The sequence below is a fragment of the Ictalurus punctatus genome, chromosome 27 (assembly GCF_001660625.3).
Source record: "Ictalurus punctatus breed USDA103 chromosome 27, Coco_2.0, whole genome shotgun sequence".
Lineage (NCBI taxonomy): Eukaryota > Metazoa > Chordata > Actinopteri > Siluriformes > Ictaluridae > Ictalurus > Ictalurus punctatus.
The window spans coordinates 9,999,905-10,015,070 of NC_030442.2; the positions used below are offsets into that span (position 1 = coordinate 9,999,905).

Genomic DNA, 15,166 nt, shown 5'->3' on the forward strand with positions numbered 1-15,166 from the left:
CCCCCTATCACAATCCAGCAGCAGTAGGTCACGAGGTCAGCAGGCCCCTGGGCTCCAGAGAGCGACCACGATGCTGCCAAGTTTAGCAGCCCATTATCACCTCCTCTCCTGCTAGGAACAGAGAACATGACAAGCAGCTGGTGCCTTCATTCTGCACATTCCTCTCACACTGTCTTCAGATGATCCTGAAAACAAGACTTTTCACACCATGAGTGCAATCTCCACTCTTAGAAATCTCACCTGATAGTCAACACTAACGTCATGGATCAAATGCTGGAGTGTTGTGCTTAATATTGGTTTATTAATTCCCTCCCACTCTTTATGACCTTGATTTCTGTGCCAATCAAGTGGACAAAGACAGTTCAGCTGCTAAGCAAGATGTTCTGTAAGTTCAGTTAAAAATACACATTGTGACTAAATTTATGTTCTGCACTTCAGTGTATTCTCCTCTTAAACAATACCCTTACCTCTTCAGTGTGAAATCATGATGATGTATTATTACAACTATAAGATGTTACATCATAATACCCCCTTTATGGTGTCTTTCTGATAGATTATCATTAACGTAAGTTATTACATAACAATACCATCAGAATAGCATAAGATATTTAAAATATCGCATCACAGTACCCCTTTCTGCTGTTATACTGGCTTTTCTCAGTAGTTCCTGAACACACACCAAATGTAGCAGTAATAGAACATTTAACAATTATCACAGTTCTAGAACACTCACCAAGTATAGCAATTCTAGATCAACCAACTATCACAGTTCTTGGCCAACAACCAAATGTTGCAGTCCTAGAACGCTCAACAAACTGCTGCAGTATTAAGACATAAGCAATTTTTACAGTTCTAAAACACTCATCAAATGTAGCGGTTCTAGAACTCTCATCACATGTAGTAGTTCTACAACACTAACCAATCCGTCAGATCTACAACACTCACCAACTGTTGCACTTCTAAACACTCATCAAATGTAGCAGTTCTAGAACACTCGCAAACTATTTGCAGTTCTAGAACACTTACCAAATGTAGCAGTTCTAGAACACTTGCCAACTGTTGCTGCTACATGGTGAGTATTCTAGAACTTACCAAATGTAGCAGTTCTAGAACACTCACCAACTGTTGCAGTTCTAAAACGCTCCTCAAACTTAGCAGTTGTAGAACACTCACCAACTGTCACAGTTTTAAGACGTCATCAATTTTTACAGTTCTAGAACGCACATCAAATCTTGCAGTTCTAGAAGGCTGATCAATGGTTACAGTTTTATTAAGGCTCACTAACTAAGCAAAAGATTACTTTTCATGAACATGTTGTATTACTCTCTTGGCTTCAGAGTTATGTCTGTTCCTCAGTAAATAATAAATAAATAAATAAGTAAATAGGTAAACAAACTATATATTATAACATAGAATATTGTAACATATTGTAATATATGCTTTACCATAATTTCTTTCGCACCGCTAGTACTCACACTGTAAAGTGATACACAAAGCATTTCCACCCCGACGGTCTTTCCAAAAAGTTGTACACCTGTCCTTGAAGGTAAGCGCGGGTGAGGACGGGTCGCGTGGCGCTGTACACGGACATCCGGTGGCCGTAGTTGTACAGGTGAGAGACTCGGCGCTGAGGCAACGCCTGTGGCGCGTTCCCGTCCTGCTGCGCGCTCTTCTCCCGGGTGGCACGCGCGCCCGGATCCTCCGCCATCTCCAACTCAGGAACAGAAGAATCTCCAACGCGCCAGGATTCGGACACGTTCATGTTGTCTAGCGACGAAAAGAGACTTGCATGAGAGGAACAGAGAACGCAGAGCAACTTTCACTTGACTGCAGTGTTTCTTCAATCGGGTGCCAGTGATGGAACTGAGGTTAGAAGATTAAGCGCCTTCCTTTCTATTAATACACACACATTATCCAGACTCGCACATGTATTCTCCGCTCTGTTAGTATTTTAAGAACGCATTCGATTACATGATGTTAACGGATTCTGAGAGCATAACGTAGACCCCATGCCTGTTAAATCGAGCTACTGCTGTTAAATCTCAAACCGCTTCCTATTGGAGGTGTCGTGCATCTACGCAGGACCCAGTAGCCATACCCTGTGTAGCGCGCTTATAACGAAATTCATTTGGAATTCAGCCTCATTCATTTCCGATGAGTGACACACAATTATCCGGCAGGTAATTAAAAACGACCTCTTTCTTTCAGTGCATTGAAACTATTAGTTGTATTATTCAGTTAAACGCACATGTTGCTTATATTTCTGAGCTCTGTTATCTAAATATTGTTACACATGTCATGAGTATTTGCAAAACTCAAAGTTCATATTTGCAAAAGACAATTGCAGGTCATGCTTCACAAAGTCTGGTGTCTTTTTGAGCCCATAAACACATATCATATATGGCCCATTTATGTGCTTGTAAAAATGTGTCAGTATTATGTTAAAGTCAATGACCGCTCATTAAATACTCATAGTCCACTTTTCTACAAACACTTGTACACCTGCACATGTGGCAGCAGTGCACTGCATTAGATCCTGCAGATACAGGTCAAGAGCTTCACTAATGTTCACACCAAACATCAGCTTGAGGAACAAATTTTTGTCAGTGACTTTGAGCGTGTCATGGTTTGAATAATACACACCCATTTCTATACTTTATACAGAATGGTGTGAAAACCATAAAAAGCAAAAAAAAAAAAAAAAAAAAAAAAATAGCAAAAAAAAAAAAGAACAAGAAAAACATTCCATGAGTAGCAGTTCTGTGAGCAGAAATACCTTATTGATGAGAGAAGTCAGAGGAGAAGGGCCAGACTGGCTTCAGGTAACAGGAAAACCTATGGAAACCAATCTTTACAGCTGTGGTGGGCAGAAAAGCATCTCAAACCTTGAGGCAGCTACAAGAGCAGAAGACCTCATTACTTTCCAAACCTGTCAACCAAGAACAGGAATCTGAGACTATAGTGGGCACAGACTGGATAAAAAAAGGTATGTCTAAATCTAAGCTCAAAAATGAGCGGCTAGACTTTATTCTTGATGATTGTATGTTGCCAAATCTCAACTGTCTATTACAGGATTACTTGTCCTACTTGGCCACACCACAATCTATGGTCATGAGCCGCTGCTGCATAAGGCTAATATTGCAATACAACACAATTCACAATGTTAAATGATCTGTTCCAGTCTTACAGACATTAGGAGGACCAAAACATTTTTCTAAATTGTAATACAAGATACTTCATGTAGTACATGTAGTACTGTGCTGCTGCATTATGTATTGCACAATGTTCCTGAAGAAACATTTTCTTTCAGTGTATACAGTTGTACAGAGGATTGACTTGACTTGTACTGACTAGCCTAAACATGTACTGACTAGCCTATACTGTTTAACCCATTGTTAGTGTTGAACAAGAAGCATTTTCTGTTGATGGTTTTAAGGAAAATATTCCCTGCCACATTTCCATTGACTTAACATTGCACATTCTAAATGTCCTTCCCTGTGCCATGGGTGAAAGTGTAAAACCTCTTGTCCATGACCTTGAATTCATGCTGGATCATCCTTGAGAATTAAGGGAAGCATTGATTCGCTGAGCCGTGGGTTTTTATTGAAGTCATGTCGCACCAAAGTGGTGACAGATCCTGTTGACAGGCAGATATTGAGATAGAGAGATGTATACGGAGATCATCAGTGCCGAGGCTGCTCAGGAAATCTAACCTACATAGTACTGCAGGCTTATTATACTAGTGAAGGTCAAATAGAATTAAAGGTTCCCTGGTGTAATCAAAACCCAGATTTTTTTTTCTTTTATATGAAAGAAAGATGTGCTGGATCTGAAACAGCTTTGCAATCGACTTATTTGTACATAAGATTTGTACCATAAGACAGATACAGATACAGTACCACGTAAGTTAGCAAAACAGTGACATTCAGTGCATGCACACATGTACACATGTCCAAGTATAAAACTGTGTTTGAGAGGGTGTGTGTGTGTGTGTGTGTGTGTGTGTGTGTGTGTGTGTGTGTGTGTGTGTGTGTGGCAGGGGGCACATACATCTTGTTTAAAAGAAAAATGGATGGAGATCTCAGGATTCATTAGAGTTCCATTCAGCTTGCAGAGGTTGCAGTATATATGAGGTGACTAAATATCCAGCAGCACAGTTGAATTTCTGACTGAATTTTGGAACACAATTGTATATTTATTTATATACATGCAAGGCTTATTGCATATATTAAACCACTGTCTCATTCAACTAAAGTCAGGATAGCTCGATTTCACTGTTGCAGACTAAGTAGTCTGTAATATGGTATAGCTGAGAGAACAAACGCTACTGGCTCATTGCAATGTTACATGATGTATCTCTTGGCTAAACCATGCTCACTATTCATCTTAGATTGGCTGCTATGTTTTACATTGTACAGCAGAGTGCAGTATTACAATGTTTAGCCTTGACTTCTATTCTCTATCACTTACATTTACTGAATTATTACTGAAAAGTGGATCTTTAATATATTATGATACCCTACTTTGATATTAGAGTGCTTTTATTATTATAGTAGCTATTAGTGGTTTTCATGACATAGTATTCATTAACAATACATGATGACTTTAAAAGAAAATACTGTTAGAGTTAAAAATTTATATTGTTACAGAGAATCCACCACTACATGTTGTATAATATATTCTGAAGGTCTAAAGGAGTTCAGGTATGCTAGAATATTCTATTTTATACTACTTGAAATGGTCCTGTTATAATTCTATAAATATACAACCAGATCCGTAACTGAAAAGATGTCCTTTTCCACATCGTAGACTCATGACATCACTGTTACAAGTGGCTAATTCATTCGCAGGAAATTGTTTTTATGATCTGAGTATTTCACTTATATTGCCCAGACACAGATATTTAGTCTTGTCAGCATTTTGCTTTGTTCAGGTATTTTAAGCACTTCCCAACATTATTTACCATAAAAATCAACGAGCAGGGATTCTATAGCTGTACAAAAGTGTAGCAATTCCCAAGAGCTAATGGATGTCAACAGAGCCAGGAGTCTTTAATTATGCCCATCTGCCACCACTCTGTTACTTGAGAGCATCTAGTATCTCAACAAGGCTTGTAATTGAGGTAAAATAGGATATTAAATGAAAGTACAAGAATATTTATATGAAATATTATATATCTAGGCTCAGTGAAAGGGAGAAAGTTCATTTACGTGGCTTGTTTGGTGATGGCAGCTTGTATGATCTCATAGAAATTCACCAAATTGAGTTCATGTAGGGTCTAACACTCTGCCAAGGTATGAAAATGTGAAAATGAATATATATATATATATATATATATATATATATATATATATATATATATATATATATATATATATATATATATGAAGGTACTTTCAAGAATAAGGTGACAGCTGTGTCTCTGGCTGATCAAAGCCCAGCTTCTCATCTTCTCACTTAATCAAGTCACCAGGCATTTCTTGAAGCCGTATATATACTAAGGCTAAAATGCTATATACTAAGGCTAAAATGTGTCAGTAAGTGTTAAATAAAAGTGTGTTTTAAATTTAAAAGATGGGTGTAGTATAAAACATTTCAAACTTACTTAATTTAATTTAACAATATGTTAAATGTTTGAAAGAAAATGTAATATTTTACAGACACCAGCATTAAAAAATGATCCTTTCTAAACCAGTTTGCAGAGTAACCAGGACTAAATAATACTTTATCTATCAATACCTTGATTGATTGATGATTGTTGAGGTTTACAGTGACACTAACCTGAATGGTTTAGCTAGTTGCTACCACTGCACAAGCACTGCTTTAGTTAGCTATTCAGTTAATGAGTACATGCAATTGTGTAATACAAACTTTTTATTTAGTTTAACTGAAGCTAACAAATGTCACATTATATCATATATAACATAATATAACAATATTTTAATATGAATAAGGTGCAATTTGCAGTTTTTGTAGCCCTCTGGTGCCTACAAGCTCAAGTGCAGGTGAAAATCCTGACAAGCCTTCCCTTTCTCTCATACTGACAACACCCCCTCTGGTGAAACTATATATTCATTGTCAGTTCTGCTATGTTCCAGGTTGGGGTGGATATAATTTCAGGGCCAGAAAAGAAAGAAAAAAACTCTGACATTCATTGCATGACATTGCTGTTGTTGGTTTTGTTGTTGTTACTTAGCTTGTATAGAAAATAAAATGTACTACAGTGCAAAAAGCAGTCTGATATCTTATTAAAAAAAAATAAATACCGAACACAATCATATTGATAAATGAAGGTACTGTAGCTAAAGAGATTTACATCTGAGTTATACCAGAAGATTTTATCTACTGCTTAAAAAATTGATACTGAGGGAGGTTTAATTACAAGCAACCAGGTTGAACCTTATAAAGCCAAAGCTGCATGTGTCTAAGCCCTAGTTTTAAAAAAAAGGCACTTTCAATATGCATCATTATTTTTAGATTCTACATTTGTAGCACTGTTGAAATAGACCCTCTTGAACTGTAAATGTGGATTGCATGATTGATAGAGTTTTGCCAACAGAAAATTTTCACCCAGACTGAACCTTATAATACTAAAGTCATACTGGAGTCCACTATTAGACAATATCATGCTTCATGCTGAACATTTATATTGGAGGGTTGTTGGTAAAATCATAGACAATTAGAAACAATCTCTGTTGAGGAAAGTGTGTAAAGCTGTTTCTTTTTTCATTACATTGTGGTAGGGTCCAAAATCAAATCCACAGCCAAGTTATTTTTCAGTAGCTTAATCAATGAGACCAGTTAAGTACTGTGGACTAACTGTGATGACCTAAGGGCAGAACAGCTGCCTGTAGATTGGCCTTGTTGGAAACAAAGCTGTCTAGACCTGTGGCAGAGAAACGGAATGGCTCTGAAGTACTATAAAGCTATAACCCGTCTCTGATGCTTTACCTGTGTGGGTCTCTTTGTTCTTTGTGTGTTTCTAAGCCCTTGCTTGGTTCCTGGTCAGAGTTACCAAAAGACTTCACGGCAGCACTGTGCACATACACCAAGAATATGGCAGGAACTATTTTTAATTAGGATATTCGTTGCTAGACAATTTTTCCAGAATCTGGAACACATGAGGATGAGGTGACAAAACAGTGACAAAACTGAGCTAAATAGAATATATTGCAGCACAAAAACTGTTATATAACTGCAATGTTAATACAACACAGTCACCTCACATTTAACTGAGCAATCATTCAAAAATTAGTCAGAAATGAAGATGTTATCTCCAGTAACGTCTTTATGTGCACCAAGCTCATATAGCTGAAATGTTAGCCAAAGACTTTCTTACTTTTATGTCGAGGGCACAAACATGATATGTTTCACTAAAGACATTATCATGAGAGGATAAAGACTTTGGCATAAAGTCATCCCTCTAAGGGATTCAAGTAATCGCTTATTTTCCATAGCACTCACATCTGTTGTCCCTCAACATGATAAACAGGGAAAGGTCAACACCCGGAAAGGCCGCTACAGGCTACCAAAATATGAGAATTAATCAGTAATGCTGCAGTCACAAGGGGATAACAGTAATTACTACTTAACTGGGGAAAACAACAACACTGACCTTGGAGCAGTAATTCTAAGTTGGAATTTTGGTAGCACTTTTACTGACCATTCCTGAAAACTAGGCTTCTGGCAACATGAGCATGCTATGCTATTTCCAAGGATATGATATTTTCTATTAAAGATTAGGAACAGATATGCTACTGTGAACACAGCTAAAACCAACAGCAGAAACTAGATAAGACTGCAACTATCTAGTAAACAAAATGGCAATGTCATTTCAAAAAAAGTCTGGAGATTTCCAACTAAGTCCAAATAGTGGAAAATGTCACATTCCTCTATATTCTCCCACATGATATGAATGCGTCATTAGAGACAACATGATTATACTGAGGATGTCAGAATCATTTGTTTGGTACATTGCTAAGAAGCAAGAAAAAAAAACTGTTTAGCATTTAAGCAGAGATGCGTCAAAGACTCCCACAACGAGAGGAAGACACCAGCATCACCCCAGATGGTTTACAATAAAGAAAGAAACCACTTGTAAGCTTCACGAAAGGCCAAGCTAGACTTAAAAGTAAAAAAAAAAAAAAAAAAAAAAAAAAAGCTGCAAGGATCTGGGCAGATAAGATAAATATTAACCTGTGCATGACTGAAGGAAAAGACAGCTAGGTATAAAAATGGCCATGATTCCTTCCAACAACTTTAAATACCCTCAAATTAAAGCTGACATTTTAAACCAATTTTCTGGATCACAGAGCCATACTACCAACAACAAAAATCAGCCAGGTTCAATTATTTACATACTGCATGATATGTTTACTCTGCTGCCTGTATAAACTGTCTGGGTGTTCGTCTGGCATTTGGCTGGATGTTCATTCTGCCTTCTAAAAAGACACTGTCTGTTCTGAAAGCTCTGAGTCAGGAAAGGTGAAAACTGTAGCCAGTCTTTGAACACTGAATTACACTGCTTTTTCTTTCCACCCTGAGGTGTTATCCCTGAGGTTATTCATCTGGGCTGTGTGTATTTGTATGTGTGTGTGTGTCTATGCATGTGTGAATATTATTCACTGTGTGAGGCTGGGATAATGTGAACTGCAATGATGCCCTCTGTGGAAAGTATGGGATATTTTTAACCCTGGTGCTTAAGATCCTTTTGAACTGAACAGGGTTTGTTCCCAGTAGTATCTTTGATCGCTTTTGTGAGTTTCTAAGAGATTTTTTTGTCCATGTCTATGTTTGAGGGAAGTCAATGGGTTTTCTGTCTTTTCAATGCCAGAAAGCATTGATATTCAGTACATTTCATGTTGAGAGTGTCAATCGAAGGGAGGGTGGAAGCCTGCCCCCAAGGAAGTTCATAAACGTGTATGAATCCTTGAACACACACCAGCTGAAAGGGGAAGAATTCAGCACTGTCTATAAGAATACTAATGTGTCTCATGCTTTTTTTTAAAACACCAGGAATAAATTAGCATGAAATAGCTCTTCAGTGAGCCCTCACTTTGCTCTCTCCTCATGGATTATAAGTGGGTTCACCTCTCCTCACCTCTCTCAGATTGTAAAAGCAATATACATTTAGACTAATGGCTTATAAATTGTTTCGGTATCTGGACACAGTTACATAAAAGTACTTGGAAAGATGACATAGACAGATTGTACAAAATATGTGTGTGAATGCAATTTATCTCTATTCTAAATATGTCAGTGGTAGTATATTTACATGGTAATGGTGCCAACTGCTTTCAAATACATTTTATAGCACTTCTTTGTATATTAGAGTAATTATAGCCTAGTAATAACTTGTTAGAGGTAATCAAGATTGTTCAGATCACGAAGTTCAGGCAAAGGTCAAGTCTGTCATTTGTCAATTTTTTTTCTTTTTGATAAATTGTATGTTTAATACATTATCTTAAACTGCCGTAATATGAATGGGAAAACTCATTTGTAAATTGTACATATTATTTATTCACTGGCAACCAACGCATTATCTGAAACTGTGCAACTTTGATAAAGGCTTAAGCTCTGCCCACTTATCACAACTATATCATGTCATATATTCCTGATAAACTTGATTTCTGATATATATGTCAGTATATGTGTCATTATGATAAACTGTACCGATTTCATTTATAAACCTTATCAACCAAAAGTGGAAATACATTAACATTAAACTCATTGTATTTTTAAATCCATTTTCCACAAATCAGATTTTTCTATGTTCAGAACCAAAAAATCTCATGCAGTTTTTCTATGTTTGTTCCTGTCCCTAATTAGAAGGCTATAACAGGAATGTCCTAAAATTTGGATTACTTTTGGGTTGGATTTACAGTAGATTTTATACTAGAAACTGGCATGATTTGTTTTATAACAGTGCATGGTATTTTTTTGATTAAACAACAAAAATGATTTTCAAACACAACTCTTTCTTTTGAGCGCATCTTCACAGTGAACTAATGTTTTAATTCAAACCACATCAGAAGTCTTGATTATTGTATTTATTTTGCTGTATCTTACCTTAAGTACTCAGCTATCATTTGGCAGGTGATTTTCTCCAACCTATCCTACAGATTTGTGAGACAAAATCCAATCCAGCCATCTCCCTGAGCAGTTTGAGGTTAACATTCTTGTTCAAGGGCCTGCGCTGCCTCTCTACAGTCCTGAGTTTGGAACTCACAACCAGTTATTAGGATGTAAGACATTTTAACTTCTGTGGCTTTTAAGGGCGACACCTTAGATGTGTCCAGTTCTATAAACCCACTTTGAACATGAAGAAATAGAACTGTAACATGTCTGAGGAATTCCATCATAGTGATTTCTGTGGGATTCTAATCTTAAACTGTACATCTGGGATGGTGGCACTTACAATTTTGTTAGCATGGTGTGAAATTGTCATTCTGTACACCACACAAACATACACAGGGATACAGCAATACTATGAACACACTTGGCACAATTTCTCTCCCAAGTGCTATGAAATGGAAATTGAGTTTTCCACTGAGTTGTGACATACACAACACTTGCTGCCGTGAGGGACGGAAGGGCTTGTTAGTCACTGTCTCTCTTTCTCTCTCTCTCCTCTCTCTCCTCTCTCTCTCTCTCGCGCTTTCTTTTTTTCTGAGATGCTTTTATTCCACGCTGCTAAGCAAATGAGATCAGCAGATGAACTGCATGGACTCCGGAGTGACTCTGGCGAATATGCCAGTCACATACACATCAAAGAGTGGATAGGCTGCCATTAGAGAAAGCAATGGTCTCATTGGCCTTTACATTAGCAGAAAGAGAAGAAGTGGCTGAAGAAACCCAGCACAGGCAACTTTGATAGAGCAGAATGACACATTCAGGTATAGTATGAGTTAGAACATAGTAAACATTTGACAAACTCTATCTGTCCATCAATCCATTTTCCATACCACTTATCCTACACAGGGTTGCAGGAGAGACTGGAGTCTATTCCAGGGAACTCAGGGCACAAGGCGGGGGACACCCTGGATGTGGTGCCAATCCATCACAGGGCACAATCGCACAGCCATTCACATACTACGGACAATTTGGAAATGCCAGTCTGCCTACAACACATGAGTACCTGGAGGAAACCCCTGGAGCATGGGGAGAACATGCAAACTCCACACATACAGAGCAAAGGCAGGATATGAACCCCCAACCCCGGAGGTGTGAGGTTCTCAAACTGGATAAGGGAATGTCACCTTAAGCTCAACTTGGCAAAAAACGGAACTTCTCGTCATCCCACAACCTCACTGTACAGATAGGCTCAACCACACTCAAGCTAACCAGGACAGCCAGAAACCTTGGGGTGACTTTCGATGACAACTTGACCTTTACAGACCGCATTTCAACAACTGCATGATCCTGTAGGTTAATTCTGTACAACATCAAGAAAATCAGACCCTATCTCACTGAACAGGCTACACAGGCTCTTGTTATCTCAAAAGTGGACTACTGCAATGCTCTACTCCCAGGCCTCCTAGCCAGCTCCATCAAACCCCTTCGGATGATTCAGAATGCATCAGCATAGCTTGTTTTCAACCAGCCCAAAAGGACCCATGTCTTTTCATCTCCCTCCACTGGCTTCCTGTAGCTGCCCACATTAAATTCAAGGCCTTGATGCTCATGTACAAGACCTTGTCTGGAACAGCACCTCCCTACCTCAATACTCTCTTTGAGGTTTATGCTCCCTCATGCAACCTGCGATCAGTTAATGACAGACGCCTGGTAGTGCCTGCTCAGCGAGGCATGAGGTCCCTTTCCAGAACCTTCAAATTGACTGTCCTTCAGTGGTGAAATGAACTTCCCACCTCAATCCAGACAGCAGAATCCATCACCATCTTCAAAAAACAGCTAAAGACCCACCTCTTCGGTGAACACTTAACTAACCCCTTGAATATTTCAGAAGTTTTTAATTGTGATGTGAACATTAACAAATTGCTTTGTATCTGTCAGAACAATCTCTTACACTTGCAATGACTTAATGATCCTCATTCATTCATCTATCGTAACTGCTTTATCCTGGTGAGTATTGTGGACTATTCGGAGCCTCACCCAGGAACACTATTTGCGAGGAGGGAATACACTCTGGATGGGGACGCCAGGCCCAGACACATTCACACACTCATTCAGTAACCTGAGCTCAGGATCGAACCAGGGACCCTAACACCATGAAGCAGCAATGCTGCCTGCTGCACCACCATAATTTATAATCAATAATAATCAAGCTCATTTAATTCTAAGCATAGTCAGTTAGGAATACTTCCATGTGTATCCAGTGTAATATGAGAGTCTTTTGTAGTATGTAACTTAATTTTGAAAGATATATTTATAAGAAGCAACCCAATTAAATGAGATGCATGTCAAGCTTTTATTCCATACAATCTGCTTTTTAAAGTTGTTCCATATGATTTTCATATTAATAATATTATTAGGAACGTAAGTATGTAAGATACAGCCATGATGCATCTCAAAACTGAATTAGTCCTGCTAATATTATATATTAATTTCCAATGAGGCTAAATATAAGCAGAGTGCCAAATCATAGTTCATGATCATCTTGTGCTATGTTACTTTTGTAAATTCTAATATGGATGATGGCTGTAATTTTAAACAGCCTTGTTTATTGGCATCCTGAATCTCTTCAATATAACACCTAGGTTTTGACTGAATGATTTGCAAGTCTCATACATGTATTTTAGCAAAGTTTCCCCAGAATTCTTGTTAAATTCATGCTCATTAATGCATTAGAATATCTTGCAAGTTTTAATATTTATATATACATTATCTCACAAAAGTGAGTACACCCCTCACATTTTTGTAAATATTTGATTATATATTTTCATGTGACAACACTGAAGAAATGTCACTTTGCTACAATGTAAAGTAGTGAGTGTACAGCTTGTGTAATATTGTAAATTTGCTGTCCCCTCAAAATAACTCAACACACAGCCATTAATGTCTAAACCACTGGCAACAAAAGTGAGTACACCCCTAAGTGAAAATGTCCAAATTGGGCCCAAAGTGTCAATATTTTGTGTGGCCACCATTATTTTCCAGCACTGCATTAACCCTCTCGGGCATGAAGTTCACCAGAGCTTCGCAGGTTGCCACTGGAGACCTCTTCCACTCCTCCATGATGACGTCACGGAGCTGGTGGATGTTAGAGACCTTGTGGTCCTCCTCCTTCCATTTGAGGATGCCCCACAGGTGCTCAATAGGGTTTAGGTCTGGAGACATGCTTGGCCAGTCCATCACCTTCACCCTCAGCTTCTTTAGCAAGGCAGTGGTCATCTTGGAGGTGTGTTTGGGGTTGCTGTCATGCTGGAATACTGCATACTGATCATGCCGCAACACACGCTTGACACCATCTGAACCAAATAAGTTTATCTTGGTCTCATCAGACCACAGGACATGGTTCCAGTAATCCATGTCCTTAGTCTGCTTGTATTCAGCAAACTGTTTGCGGGATTTCTTTTGCTTCATCTTTAGAAGAGACTTCCTTCTGGGACGACAGTCATGCAGACCAATTTGATGCAGTGTGCGGCGTATGGTCTGGGCACTGACAGGCTGACCCCCCACCCCTTCAACCTCTGCAGCAATGCTGGCAGCACTCATACGTCTATTTCCCAAAGGCAACCTCTGGATATGACGCTGAGCATGTGCACTCAACTTCTTTGGTCGACCATGGCGAGGCCTGTTCTGAGTGGAACCTGTCCTGTTAAACCGCTGTATGGTCTTGGCCACCGTGCTGCAGCTCAGTGTCAAGGTCTTGGCAATCTTCTTATAGCCTAGGCCATCTTTATGTAGAGTAACCATTCTTTTTTTCAGATCCTCAGAGAGGTCTTTGCCATGAGGTGCCATGTTGAACTTCCAGTGACCAGTATGAGTGAGTGTGAGAGCGATGACACCAAATTTAATACACCTGCTCCCCATTCACACCTGATACCTTGTAACACTAACAAGTCACATGACACCGGGGAGGGAAAATGGCTAATTGGGCCCAATTTGCACATTTTCACTTAGGGGTGTACTCACTTTTGTTGCCAGTGGTTTAGACATTAATGGCTGTGTGTTGAGTTATTTTGAGGGGACAGAAATTTACACTGTTACACAAGCTGTACATTCACTACTTTACATTGTAGCTAAGTGTCATTCCTTCAGTGTTGTCACATGAAAAGATATAATCAAATATTTACAAAAATGTGAGGGGTGTACTCACTTTTGTGAGATACTGTATATACACAGTATATATATAAAGTTTTACCAATTGTGCCATTCAACACCTCTAATAGAATGCAATAGTATTAGCCACACCATCCTTGATGAGAAGCAGAGAAGCTGACTAATGCTAATGAATCAAAACACTTGTTCAGCGCAGCCCTTGTACATTTTAAACCAGAAAGCCAGCATGAGGCTTCTTGTGAATGCAGAATGAGCTTAGGTACCTTTGAATTTCTTTGATAAAAAGTATCTGTCAGCATGAAGAAATCCCCTTGGCAAGTAGGTAGTATTAAAGGAACAGGGGTTTGTTATTGCACTACTTATGAAAGTGGATGACACTTATTCCACTAAAACCTTCTACAGAGAGTAAAATGCAGGGGGGGGGGGGGGGGGGGGGGGTCTGAGATTAAAGACAACAAAGGGCACACTGTTTAGAATATCATCGCATAATAGATCCAGCTGTTCTGCCTCTCGGGAATGATCTGTTGTGACGTAGGAGGAAGAGGAGCAGATGAACTTGTCACCAGCATAAAGTAAACAGAAGCAGCGTCACAGATATGGGAGTAGACAGGTAGAGAATCCTATTTCCAGCAGGGTAATTACCGCTGCCAAAGCTGATATGACAATGTCATGTCCTGGCAAAAAAAAATCCAGAAAAATTCCTGGCACTCACCTTTGCATCATAGCAGTGTCTTCCTGAATAGGCTCCACTTGTCGAGTAGTGTGAAATGATATAGGCTTTTGGAGCAAGGCACCTGAATGAACTAAAATAATGTGGCCAGACAGTCAGGAGGATGCAAGACGTTGGAAAGACAACTCTTTTTGCTCAGAGCAATGTGGAAGGCTTAATGTGGCTTGAAATTTAAATTCTACTTTTAGAGGTAGT

General features: G+C 38.9%; 1 protein-coding gene and 1 long non-coding RNA gene across 6 annotated transcripts in view; one reads left to right on the plus strand and one right to left on the minus strand.

The window, feature by feature from the left end:
- kcnq1.1 (potassium voltage-gated channel, KQT-like subfamily, member 1.1) overlaps positions 1 to 3,201 on the minus strand; it is a 41,265-nt gene extending 38,064 nt beyond the window's left edge. For all 5 annotated transcript variants that reach the window (XM_053676640.1, XM_053676638.1, XM_053676639.1 and 2 more), the window contains exon 1: positions 1,476 to 3,201. In XM_053676640.1, coding sequence (XP_053532615.1) covers positions 1,476 to 1,762 — 287 coding nt within the window. In that variant the 5' untranslated portion in view covers positions 1,763 to 3,201. The remainder of the gene's footprint in view (positions 1 to 1,475) is intronic.
- Positions 1,802 to 12,785, plus strand: LOC108259209 (uncharacterized). Its single transcript, XR_006981242.2, has 3 exons — positions 1,802 to 1,868; positions 10,122 to 10,244; positions 10,698 to 12,785. It is a non-coding gene; the product is annotated as an uncharacterized LOC108259209 (long non-coding RNA).
- The last annotated feature ends 2,381 nt before the right edge of the window (positions 12,786 to 15,166 follow it).